Source organism: Salmo salar, chromosome 13 (assembly GCF_965601325.2).
Source record: "Salmo salar chromosome 13, fSalSal1, whole genome shotgun sequence".
Taxonomy (NCBI): Eukaryota; Metazoa; Chordata; class Actinopteri; order Salmoniformes; family Salmonidae; genus Salmo; species Salmo salar.
Window position 1 is genome coordinate 80,604,625 of NC_138303.1, and position 12,517 is coordinate 80,617,141.

A 12,517-nucleotide genomic window follows, 5' to 3' on the forward strand; every position below is an offset into this window, starting at 1 on the left:
AAATGCTGTAGACCGAGTGGATTTGCATTTCTCCAGAGTTTTCCAAGATGCAAACAGACTAGTTTCATGTTTTGCAGTGGGAGGGTGAGACCGTGACACAGAGAGATGCTAGTAGTGGTGGTGGGATGTCTATCTGTCTGCTCGGGGATGGTTTGAGCAACTTCACCTGTTGCTTGTCTCTGATTCAGAAAATTCTGAAAACTTTAATGTCCTAGAGGAAATTCATTTAGCAGCAGTCAAAGTACATACAGACAAGATCACATTAAAATGTAAAACACAACAACAGAAAAAAACAACAGATATGTACTTGCTGGGATATGTATTGTGATTCTCATGATTCTAAATATATTGCGATTTGATGCTCCAAACATCTTTCTCGCTATATGTCTGCTGCAGAGAGACGAGAGAGCATGAGAAACGCGTTTTGATCAGTCAGGGCAATATATACAAAAGTTCTGAAAACACGCTGGCTCACTATTTACAAAGAAGATGGAGAACAAGCTTTGTGATGAAAAATACCGGAGTTTTGCCGCACGTACAGTCTACTAGTGGTAGCTAATGCTACCTGCAGTAGCAAAACACTTTTTACAAATCGATACTTGGAGTCAAATATTGATATAATATTGTCCAAAATTAAAAATGCGATATGTAACTGTATCGATTTCTTCCCCTATCACTAATATATACAGAATATTTACAAAAAGTTGGCATGATAGTGCAAAGGTTTGCATGTCAAAATCTTTAGTGCTTAAAGTGCATGTAAGTCCAACATCTTCATTTGAACTATTGAAAATCGAATAATGAAGTAAGCTTTATGCAATATCTTTTTGAGTGCGAACTCATTACACCTTTTTGCTCATTTGAGCTATTGCACTTGGAGTAAAGCGGCTATAGGGGAATCTGAAGTCGCTGGGAGGGAGAATAGCAGGAAGGGAAAGCAAGGGAAGGGAAGGCAGCTGTTGGCACTTAGTGTGTTCCACAATGGGACCTGGAGCTGTGAGAGGGAAGGTGAGCATCTGACGAAAGGAGGGGTCGTAACCTGCAAATCCCAGACAGATTTTACATAAACTTTCTGAGTCTGTCAAATGGCTTTGCCCTCAGATTCCCCTATAGCCGCTATGGGAGTTTGGCCTGAAGGCCTCGGCATCTGAAAAAGGAATCTTAACTCGTACCCGGTTCTTGCACTTCTGGTGGGAGGACATTTTGCATACACAGTTGCTTACATACCTGAGCATTATACTAACACTCATGTCAGTTTGAAGGAAGCACACAGGTTTCTCTGACACGTTCAGACTGTAACTCAGATGTAGATTTTAAAAAGATAGATTGATTGATTGACTGCAGAAGGCACACAGACTTTTGCTGGCGCAATCTGCCTCTGGAAGATTGCCAGATAATATTAGCAGAGAATAATAGCCTAGTTTATGGATTGAAAGCTTGGACTTGATCTTTGACAGGGAGAGCGGACATTCCGCGGCTTTGAAAAGCCTAACATTGACGGAAAAAACCTAAAAACAATTCAGAGCTTTCATCAAAAGAATGGATTGTGCGATGAAAATGCATTTCTGAAGAAGAATAAGTAAGACGGGCATATATGCAGGCTTACAGTCCAAGCGCCACCCGTTTCAGAAACAGTCAGTTTCTATAATTGCAGACGATCTGGTTTCACACAGTTTTTCCCCTCCCTTTTCTTTCCTTGCAGCACAGATGTTTCTCTGCAAGATGCAGGTGTCAGGTAGTTCCTCACACCACTATGTCTGCCACCATGAGAGAGAGAGGGCTTGGTGGATGAAGTTTCTGAAACAGAAACTGCAGCAACAGTAGTAGTATACTGGTGAAAGGAATAAGCTGTACAGCTGTACAGTAGCGCATACTTGATGAACCGGTAGGCTATAGGCCTATATGATAAATTAATATGGGCTTGTGAATGATGTCTTGACTGGAACAGCGTTTGAATGCCCTTGAGCAAAATTCCTGATGTGAGATATTTCCTATGATGTTGCTTGATGAATTGGTAATGCATGAAGAAGCTGGGAGTTGGTGTGCCTGCCAATCACAATAAATCCTAGCAATGAAAAACATGTAGGGACACGTGGGAAAGAGTAGTGTTGAGGAAAGTCATTTTTTTTGTAGTCATATCTTATAAATTTGATAGATTGTGGCACTAAACTCAACAGCCTATGAGCTTTCAATATTTGGTATAAAATCTCTTTAAAAAAAATCTATATTTTGTAGTTACTGTTGCTCATCATATTCTAGTTAGATCATTGTAGTGTTTTGATATCTGTAGCATTCTGACTGGCCACTGTGGCCAGCGTATGGCCTTCCTGGCTGCCATGTTATAATGGATAACTAACTTGTTGTTGTGATCCACACCACAGAGCGCTCTGTTTTGACAACACCAACCCCCACCACTAATCTCCCAGTTTATACCCGTCTAGGCTAGACTAAAGACTAGTGATCTCCCAGTTTATAGCCGTCTAGGCTAGGCTAAAGACTAGTGATCTCCCAGTTTATACCCGTCTAGGCTAGGCTAAAGACTAGTGATCTCCCAGTTTATAGCCGTCTAGGCTAGGCTAAAGACTAGTGATCTCCCAGTTTATAGCCGTCTAGGCTAGGCTAAAGACTAGTGATCTCCCAGTTTATAGCCGTCTAGGCTAGGCTAAAGACTAGTGATCTCCCTGTTTATAGCCGTCTAGGCTAGGCTAAAGACTAGTGCGCCGCTACCACAACCAGGCTTAATCATTCGCTCACACTCGTAGTGTTTACATTGATTTAAATTTACCCGCCAATTTAATTGTAATTGTCTATTTCTAACAAAGAGAAAGTGACAGTTTGTCAACTTGAATATATCACCTGGCAGCGGAAAATAGCCCGTCTCAAGAAACTGTAGTAGGCCCAGTTCATGCAAATCAGTTGTCTGCCGTGCTGCAAGGATAGATAGATAGGTTGTGATGGTAGTGTTGGTCTTTGCTGTGTTTCAGTGTATGACATGGGCACTGAGTGTAAGCCTAAAACACTGGAAGGCATGATGTATTCGGAGGTGGGTGGTGTGTGTGAGAGACAGTGTATGGCCTCAGTGTAGGACATGGACACAGGAAGCGCTGACTGGTTGTACGTAAAATAAAATACATTTTTATTGGTTACATACCCATGGTTAGCAGATGTTAATGCGAGTATAGGAAAATGCTTGTGCTTCTAGTTCCAACAGTGCAGTAATATCTAACAAGTAATCTAACAAAATCACAACGACTACCTTATACACACAAATGTAAAGGGATGAATAAGAATATGTACATATAAATATATGGATGAGCGATGGCCGTACGGCATAGGCAAGATGCAGTAGATGTATAGAATACAGTATATACATATGAGATGAGAAATGTAGGACATGTAAACATATTAAAGTGGCGTTATTTAAAGTGACTAGTGATACCTTTATTACGTCCATTTATAAAAGTGGCCAGAGATTTGAGTCTGTATGTTGCCAGCAGCCTCTATGTTAGTGATGGCTGTTTAACAGTCTGATGGCCTTGAGATAGAAGCTGTTCAGTCTCTCGGTCCCAGCTTTGATGCACCTATACTGACCTCGCCTTCTGGATGATAGCGGGGTGAACAGGCAGTGGTTCGGGTGGTTGTTGTCCTTGATTATCTTTTTGGCCTTCTTGTGACATTGGGTGCTGTAAGTGTCCTAGAGGGCAGGTAGTTTGCCCTGTGCGTTGTGCAGACCGCACTACCCTCTGGAGAGCTTGCAGTTGTGGACGGAGCAGTTGCCGTACCAGGCGGTGATACAGCCCGACAGGACGCTCTCGATTGTGCGTCTGTAAAAGTTTGTGAGTGTTTTAGTTGACAAGCAACATTTTTTCAGCCTCCTGAGGTTGAAGAGGCGCTGTTGCACCTTCTTCACTACGCTGTCTGTGTGGGTGGACCATTTTTTGATGTGTACTCCGAGAAACTGAAAACGTTCCACCTTTTCCACTACTGTTCCGTCGATGTGGATGGGGGGGTGCTCCCTCTGCTGTTTCCTGAAGTCCACGATTATCTCCTTTGTTTTGTTGACGTTGAGTGAGAGGTTATTTTCCTGACACCACACTCCGAGGGCCCTCACCTCCTCCCTGTAGGCCGTCTCATTGTTGTTGGTAATACAGCCTACCACTGTAGTGTCGTCTGCAAACTAGATGATTGAGTTGGAGGCGTGCATGGCCACGCAGTCATGGGTGAACAGGGAGTACAGGAGAGGGCTGAGAACGCACCCTTGTGGGGCCCCAGTGTTGAGGATCAGCGGGGTGGAGATGTTGTTTCCTACCTTCACCACCTGGGGGCGGCCCGTCAGAAAGTCCAGGACCCAGTTGCACAGGGTGGAGTCAAGACCCAGAATCTCGATCTTAATGACGAGTTTGGAGGGTACTATGGTGTTAACTTGTTGGGGCTATGTGGGACGCTAGCGTGCCACCTGTGGTGCACCCTATCAACAGCAGGTGCATTTCAAGAGCGGCAAATTTGAAACCAAATAAATGTCAAAATTCAAATTTTTCAAACATACAACTATCTTACACCCTTTGAAAGATAAACATCTCCTTAATCTAACCACGTTGTCCGATTTCAAAAAGGTTTTACGGCGAAAGCATAAAGTTAGATTATGTTAGGAGAGTACATTGACAATAGCTGTGTGTAATGTTTTGTCAATTCAAAGCCAGGCGTCACCAAAACCATAAAACCAGCTAAAATGATGCACTAACCTTTTACAATCTCCATCAGATGACACTCCTAGGACATTATGTTAGACAATGCATGCATTTTTAGTTCTATCAAGTTCATATTTATATCCAAAAACAGCGTTTTACTATGGCATTGATGTTGAGGAAATCGTTTCCCTCCAATAACCGTCAGTCAAGTCAGCACCACAAATTAAATAATTAAAATTAGAAAACATTGGTAAAATATTATATTGTCATTTAAAGAATTATAGATTTACATCTCTTGAACGCAATCAACTTGCCAGATTTAAAAATAACCTTACTGGGAAATCACACTTTGCAATAATCTGAGCACTGCGCCCAGAAAAATATGCTTTGTCTGTATAGCAAACGGCCATGTTGGAGAGATCTAAAATCGAAAATACTATGTAAATAATCCATTACCTTTGATTCTCTTCATCAGATGTCACTTCCAGGAATCCCAGGTCCATAACGAATGTAGTTTTGTTCAAAAAAGCTCATCATTTATATCCAAAAAGCTCCGTGTTGTTAGCACATGATCTAAGCCAGCCGGACTTCTCGTCATGAACGAGGGGAAAAAATATATTTACGTTCGTTCAAACATGTCAAACGTTGTATAGCATAAATCATTAGTGCCTTTTTTAACCAGAACATGAATAATATTCAAGGTGGACGAATGCATTCTCTTTTATAACGTATTGGAACGAGGGTACCCAACATGAACTCGCGCGCCAGAGTCTAATCGGCCATCACCGTTCCATGGCTCTTGTTCGGTCAGATCTCACAGTAAAAGACTCAAAACACTTTGTAAAGGCTGGTGACATCTAGTGGAAGCAATAGGAAGTGCCAAAACATTAATCAACCCCTGTGTGTTTCAATGGCATAGGCTTAAAGGTAATTCAACACATCAGGTATCCACTTCCTGTCAGAAAATGTCTCAGGGTTTTGCCTGCCAAATGAGTTCTGTTATACTCACAGACACCATTCAAACAGTTTTAGAAACTTTAGGGTGTTTTCTATCCATATATAATAAGTATATGCATATTCTAGTTACTGGGTAGGATTAGTAACCAGATTAAATCGGGTACGTTTTTTTATCCAGCCGTGAAAATACTGCCCCCTAGCCCCAACAGGTTAAATGCTGTACGTAGGGCCTGCTTTCTGATGAGCCTCAGCCAGCCGCCAGGGGTAGGCAGGCAGCTGTAGCAGTGGAGCGTAATGTTCCTGGTTTAACACTTCATAACCCTGTAGTACTCTGTGCTGCTGCTAGTGATTTACAACCAATGAATTTCTCTGAGTTGTGTTCCCCCTCTCTATAAAAGCCGGACAATGTTTGCTTATATAGAGCACACTCCCCAAAGCACTCATCATTAAAAAGGATTAAGGTGGTCAGAGCCCATTTACAAGCATTAGGGAGGTTTTGTTATTAGAGCATTGAACATGTTGTTCATGTTGTTCATGTTGAGATTGAAAGCACCTGAAGCTAAAGTGCACACAATTGGAACAAAAACAAGCCAAGGCTTTTTTTGCTGCTTCTCTCTTGAGCCACGATTCTTTCTGTTTATAATGAAGCCTTTCCTCTTGTTACCTATCTATCTATCTATCTATCTATCTATCTATCTATCTATCGATCTATCGATCGATCGATCGATCGATCTATCTATCATCTCAATCCAACACTCTACGTCTTCCTTTATCTCTCTCCTTCTGCTATCTCTCCTCTGTCCATATTGTTATCTTCTTCCTCGATCTCTCTCCTCCCTCTGCCTCTATCTCTGTCTCTTTCTCCTCGCTCTCTCTCTGTTTTCCCATCTCCCTTTCCTCTATCTCTCTTTGTTTTTCTATTCCTGTGGCTGCCTGCCTGTGTGTCTTCTTGTCATAAGTGTTCCTCCTGATGAGGCGGAGGCTCCATAAAGGAGAATGAATGCTTTTGCTTTTTAAACGTTTACTGTAACACTAGAAGTCCTGGCCTCTTTGGACCTGCTTTCAGGCCAATAAGGACTCATTTTGACTTAACATTCTAACAGTCTAATACATACACTGAGTATGCCGAACATTAGGAACACCTTCCTAATGTTGCGTTGCATCCCCCTCTTTTGCCCACAGAACAGCCTCAATGGACCATTCTTGATACACCAGGAAACTGTTGAGCATGAAAAAATCAGCAGTGTTGCAGTTCTTGACACAAACCGGTGCGCCTGGCACCCACTACCATACCCCATTCAAAGGCACTTAAATCTTTTGTCTTGCCCATTCAACCTTTGAATGGCACAAATCCATGTCTCAATTGTCTCAATCTACACTGATTGAAGTGTATTTAACAAGTAACATTAATAAGGGATCATAGCTTTCTGTTGCCGATTGTTCACCTGTGGAGCGCATTGAATAGTGGTTGTTCTTGGAAAAAGTGATATTTTGAAATAGAGCTCATCTCTTCAATTTTGATAGATATTTGGCAATGTTAAGTGTTTTGGAAACCTCAGAATCTGTGCTTTCTGATACTATATAGAAGCATCTTACCTGCATGTGACAATGTAGGAGGATTTCAAAAAAGTCACTTTTTGGCGCCCCACTGAAAAAATGACATTTCCTCTTCAAACTGCTTATAACACATTCTGTTCGTGATCTCGAAATTCTAACAATATACAGTACGTGTGTTAAATATATGGAGGGGGCAATTTCAAAATGATCCCCATGGCCTTTCTAGTGTTAAAATGTTTACCCACGGGTACCTGGCTCCTGTGGCAGTGGCTGACCCCCCTCCTCCCTCCCTCCCCCCCTCCCCTCCCTCCCTCCCTCCCTCCCTCCCTCCCTCCCTCCCTCCCTCCCTCCCCCCTCCCTCCCTCCCTCCCTCCCTCCCTCCCTCCCAGGCTGATCTGACTGGGATCAAATGGAAGCGGTATGTGTGGCAGGGCCCCACCTCTGCGCCGATCCTCTTCCCGGTGACCGAGGAGGACCCCATCCTGTGCAGCTTCAGCCGCTGCCTCAAGGCGGACGTACTGAGTGTGTGGCGGCGGAGCCAGCGGCCCGGACGTAGGGAGCTCTGGCTGTTCTGGTGGGGGGACGACCCTAACTTCGCAGAGCTGATCCATCACGAACTTACAGGTGAGACAGGATAGAGGGAGTGGGCGCACGTACATACACAGACACACACTCACGCTAACCTGAATAGAATACCTGCCATGGTCCAATAACTTGAAACAGCAGTATTAAGCCTGTGTGATGGCTTTGGCTTATAATTTAAAAAATGTAGTTAGATGTATTTTTAACATTTTTATTAGTCACAGATGTAATTGCAGGATATAGTGATATTCTTCAGTTCTGAACTCCAACAGCGCAGGTCAAAAAGAGAAGTGAATGAAACAATAATACAAATAATAATAATAAAAATATATACATATTTACAACTGTAACAATTATAAATAGTCGATTGGGGGGTGGGGGCAGGATAAATGTCCGTGGGGGGGAGTAGCAGGGGGGAAGTGACAGGTGAATGAAACAATAATACAAATAAGACTGAAGAATACAGTCCAAGCAACGGCCCACTCAGACCACGTTTAAGATTGCCTTTGCTGCACACAAGAGATAAATGAGGGATTCATGTTTCTTTCAATTAACCTTTTTATGCATTCATCGAAGGTTACAGAGCTGGTTAAATGGGTGATTATTGTAAAAGATCATGAAAAGGAGCCTCTTGAGTGCTGCAGACCTCAGAGCAATACCTAAGCCTATGGTGATAATGATGATAGTTAAAGGGCTGGTTGTATAATGTCAAATATTACAAGGTTCAGGGGCAGGGGTTGATTGTCAGGCTGACTGACGCTGTGAACTCTGGGGAGATCAATTCACTGTGAGAGCTTAGAAGGTGATAGTGTTAACCAGATAGCTCCCTTAGTTTCCCCCTCATCCCCTAAATGACAAGCAGCCAGCCTGGCAGAGAACAGCCTTCACCTGCAGGTCAACACTCACTACAGCCACCGTAGTTATTTCTTTCTGCGTGTGTGTGTGTGCACGCACTGTCTGCCTTATCGTGGCATCTAAGCGCCTTCTGCCCTCCAGCACACGATAAAGCAGCGCCCTGCACTTTGTGTCGCCGAGGCAATATCAGAAAGCTTATCGCATCTTCCCATTTAAAAAGGAGGATAGAAAAGAGGGTGGGGGGGAATGGATCCCTCCTCTCATGACTTCTGTGAAATGTTTTATATGCAGGAGCAACGATGCAGAAACGAGCCTATCACATCATGGAGGTCTGGCCTGGTGCTCTCTCTCTTTTCCCTCCTCCCTCCATCCTCTCACATTTCTTTCTTTCTACAGCAACAGTGGTTGATGGACAGAGACCATCTTTATTCATGCTCTCTGGCTGGGAGATTGAACTCCTGAGTCTGAGCCATGACACACACACCTGCACACAGACACACAGCCGGCCCGTGGCCCTCCTTCATTATGACATGTTGTGCTTGAAGTGGGCTGGAAGTGGAAGCTAAATGGCGTGATGGCAGCCAATCCAGCCCTGGTGGGCTGCGGTAATAACCTGCAGGGCTGGAGCATTAAATGAACTGTGTGTGTGTGTGGACAGCAGTGGGATGGAGCCTCTCCTTGGCGTGCTGGCAGTGAAAGTGTGAAGCAACACAGAAGATGGTGACAACGTGTGTGTTTTAGTGGCGGCGATCGGGCTGGCTGTTCCATCGGCAGTCATCTGGAATTCAGCCATTGTCAGCTGCTTAACACCTTGCCCTTTTTCCTCCGTGCAAGTGGCTGATGGGTTTGCCCTTTTCCTCCGTCAAACCGTCCAAGTCAAATTGGGGTAATCCCTGGAAATGTTAAGCACTTTTTTGTTTGTCATTTTTTTAACCCCCCTTATTGCAATGTTGGTGGTAAACATGAAAATCTGTTATATCCTTTCATGTCGGCAGCAGAAATGGTGGCGGCTCATTTTCCCCTTCCACGCTCATTAGATTAATGGCCTGAGAAAGTCTTTTAATTTTGAGCAAGTGCCATTTCTGTGTAAACAGTGGGCCAGTAATCCCTTTGAGAGAGAGAAGGGGGGGGGGCAGACTGCTAGCTAGGCCCTGCACTATTCTCCCCATGTCGGAGGGGGACAAGTTACTCTGTTAGCCTGTTCTTTATCAGGACATTTGAGAAAACCAATTCTAATCTTCCTGTGGCCATGCACAAAAAATTATTCTGAGCAAGCGAACGGACGCGATTGCAAAATTAAACTGCTTGCATAGGGTTTTATCCTCATGCAAATACCCTCCTCCCCCCGGCAGCCCTAGAAGCTGGTGGGGGGAGTCGCTCTCCTATCCAGGGGCATCCTCCACAGATAAATGCCAGCAGGGTTTCTTCCCGCGCTCAAAGAACGACTGATCTTTTTTGCATAGAAATTAGGACCAGAGGTCTGTCTGTCTGAGAGGGTAATTGTTTGGTGGTTAATTTCTCCCTGGTTCCTGTGCCTGCTACTTGTGTGCCCCCTTTCCCTCCCTCCATCTCTCCCTTCATCCCTCCCTCCTGCTCTGCCAGGCCCAAGTGGGCCTGCCTCCTATGGCAGTCACTCCCTCTCTCGCTTTCTTTTTCTTCATCTCTCCCTCCCTCTCTCTCCCCTGGGCATTACCAGCCCTCCCTACCTGTTCCCTCCCTCTGCTCCAGCCTCCACTCAGCCGCAGGTGACTCCAAGGCTGCAGACTGCAAGCTGCAGGCTCCACTTTGCAATCATGGCTCCCAGCCAGTCAGTTCCCCGTCTTTCTGATGAAATTGAAAAAGTTTCTCAAGCAGATGAAGCCCGGAAACAAAAGTTTAAAAGTAAAAAAAAACTTCTGGTTTAGTATCAGTTTGATTCAACATTTTCAAGTGTTTACTCTTGTGGCTATTATGAAACCATACACACTATCAGCCCCTCTATATTGCAGTTGGACTGCGGGCCTCTTTACGCTACACTAGTTTGATGACGCATACTAGTTCCAGGACACACATTTTTTTGCAAGTGTGCAATGTGGTTTAGATGAGAAGCTCCTGTATAGTTTGAATCGCTGTCCTTATTTTGTTTGTCTGTAATATGGTATTTACGGAATGCTAGTAGCTGTACACACACAACGCAGGAATGTGGCTTTGGCCACACCACATCCAAGGCTAATGTAAGGATATTGTAAAGAGAAAGATGCAAATCGGATGTTGAAGAGAGATAGATCTTACTACACATTTTACTAATGTAAAACAGCCTAATATGAGCTTGCTGTGTGGGGGTTTAAAGGGAACGAAAGAGAGTTGTCTGTTGTGCAGAGCAGGATCTCTTATCAGCCCAGTCATCTCCATTGTGCTCCCTGGGGTGCCACAACTGAGCAGCACACGCATTCATTTATTACTGCATGTTGGGTCAGATCTCTAGAGAGGAGGGAGGGAGGGAGGGAGGAAAGAGGAGTGCACTTGTCTTTCAATGGTCCCTCTGCTGTTTAACGGATGGACAACTATGTTGTTTTGGATGTTTGTTCTGAGGGGAAGGAGATGTGCTTAATTTAGCTTCTCTTTGAAGGGTTTTATTTTAGTATGGATGTGTGTGGCACTAATAATCTGCTGGCATAGCTCTGCTCTTGTTAGTTTTTGTTGGCTCTGCCAAAGTCTTTACACATTTCCAGGCCTGCCCATTCTTTACTATTCAGAACAGCTCTGATGTGCACCTCTCAGGGCAGCGCCAAGCTCCAAAGGGCATATTTCAGTACACTGGAGGAGCAGAGCAAGCCAGTTTTCCTTTTTGTCTGCAGGTCAGGTCTTTGTTTCTCTTCCTTGCCCTGACACCTGTGAAGATGGCTGCCCCTCAGATTGAATGAGGCGTCTGGTGAAAATCCATCCATCCTGTGGGAAAGAGTAAAATATTGAATGCATATTGTTGTTTTTGTCAGCCTCTTTCGTTTCAATGTGGATGTCGATTAAGGCAGCCCTCCGCACCTCTCTGATTCAGAGGGGTTGAGTTAAGTGCGGAAGACACGTTTCAGTTGAATGCATTCAGTTGTAAAACTGACTAGGTATCCCCTTTCCCTTTCCGACCGACTCCAAAACTATCTCTAGGAGCACATCTTGATTGTGCCAGTTGCTCAAGGACGTGTGATTAAAACACAATTTATATGCCGCGGACCTAGTTTACTGTGTGTTCTTTTTTATTGTCTTTTTCTGCTTATGAAAATGGCAATATTCACAGGTGAAGTGTTTTAATTTGAGTGGGAAGGGCTGAAATAGGCTTGACATGTGCACACACACATACGCACATACATACATACACACACACACACACACACATACACTACCGTTCAAAAGTTTGCGGTCACTTAGAAATGTCCTTGTTTTTGAAAGAAAAAATATATAATTTGTCCATCAAATAACATCAAATTGATCAGAAATACAGTGTAGACATTGTTAATGTTGTAAATGACTATTGTAGCTGGAAACAGCTGTTTTTTAATGGAATATCTACAGTGGGGGGGAAAAGTATTTGATCCCCTGCTGATTTTGTACGTTTGCCCACTGACAAAGAAAGGATCAGTCTATAATTTTAATGGTAGGTTTATTTGAACAGTGAGAGACAGAATAACAACAAAAACATCCAGAAAAACGCATGTCAAAAATTTTATAAATTGATTTGCATTTTAATGAGGGAAATAAGTATTTGCCCCCCTCTCAATCAGAAAGATTTCTGGCTCCCAGGTGTCTTTTATACAGGTAACGAGCTGAGATTAGGAGCACACTCTTAACCTCTATGGGCTAGGTGGGACGCTAGCGTGCCACCCGTGGTGCACTCCATCAACAGC

The 12,517-nt window shown here is 43.8% G+C and overlaps 1 protein-coding gene across 1 annotated transcript in view; it reads left to right on the forward strand.

The window, feature by feature from the left end:
* med13a (mediator complex subunit 13a) overlaps positions 1-12,517 on the forward strand; it is a 120,294-nt gene that overhangs the window by 2,419 nt on the left and 105,358 nt on the right. The window contains exon 2 of the mRNA XM_014137886.3: positions 7,592-7,826. Within this exon, the coding sequence (XP_013993361.3) occupies positions 7,592-7,826 (235 nt within the window). The remainder of the gene's footprint in view (positions 1-7,591; positions 7,827-12,517) is intronic.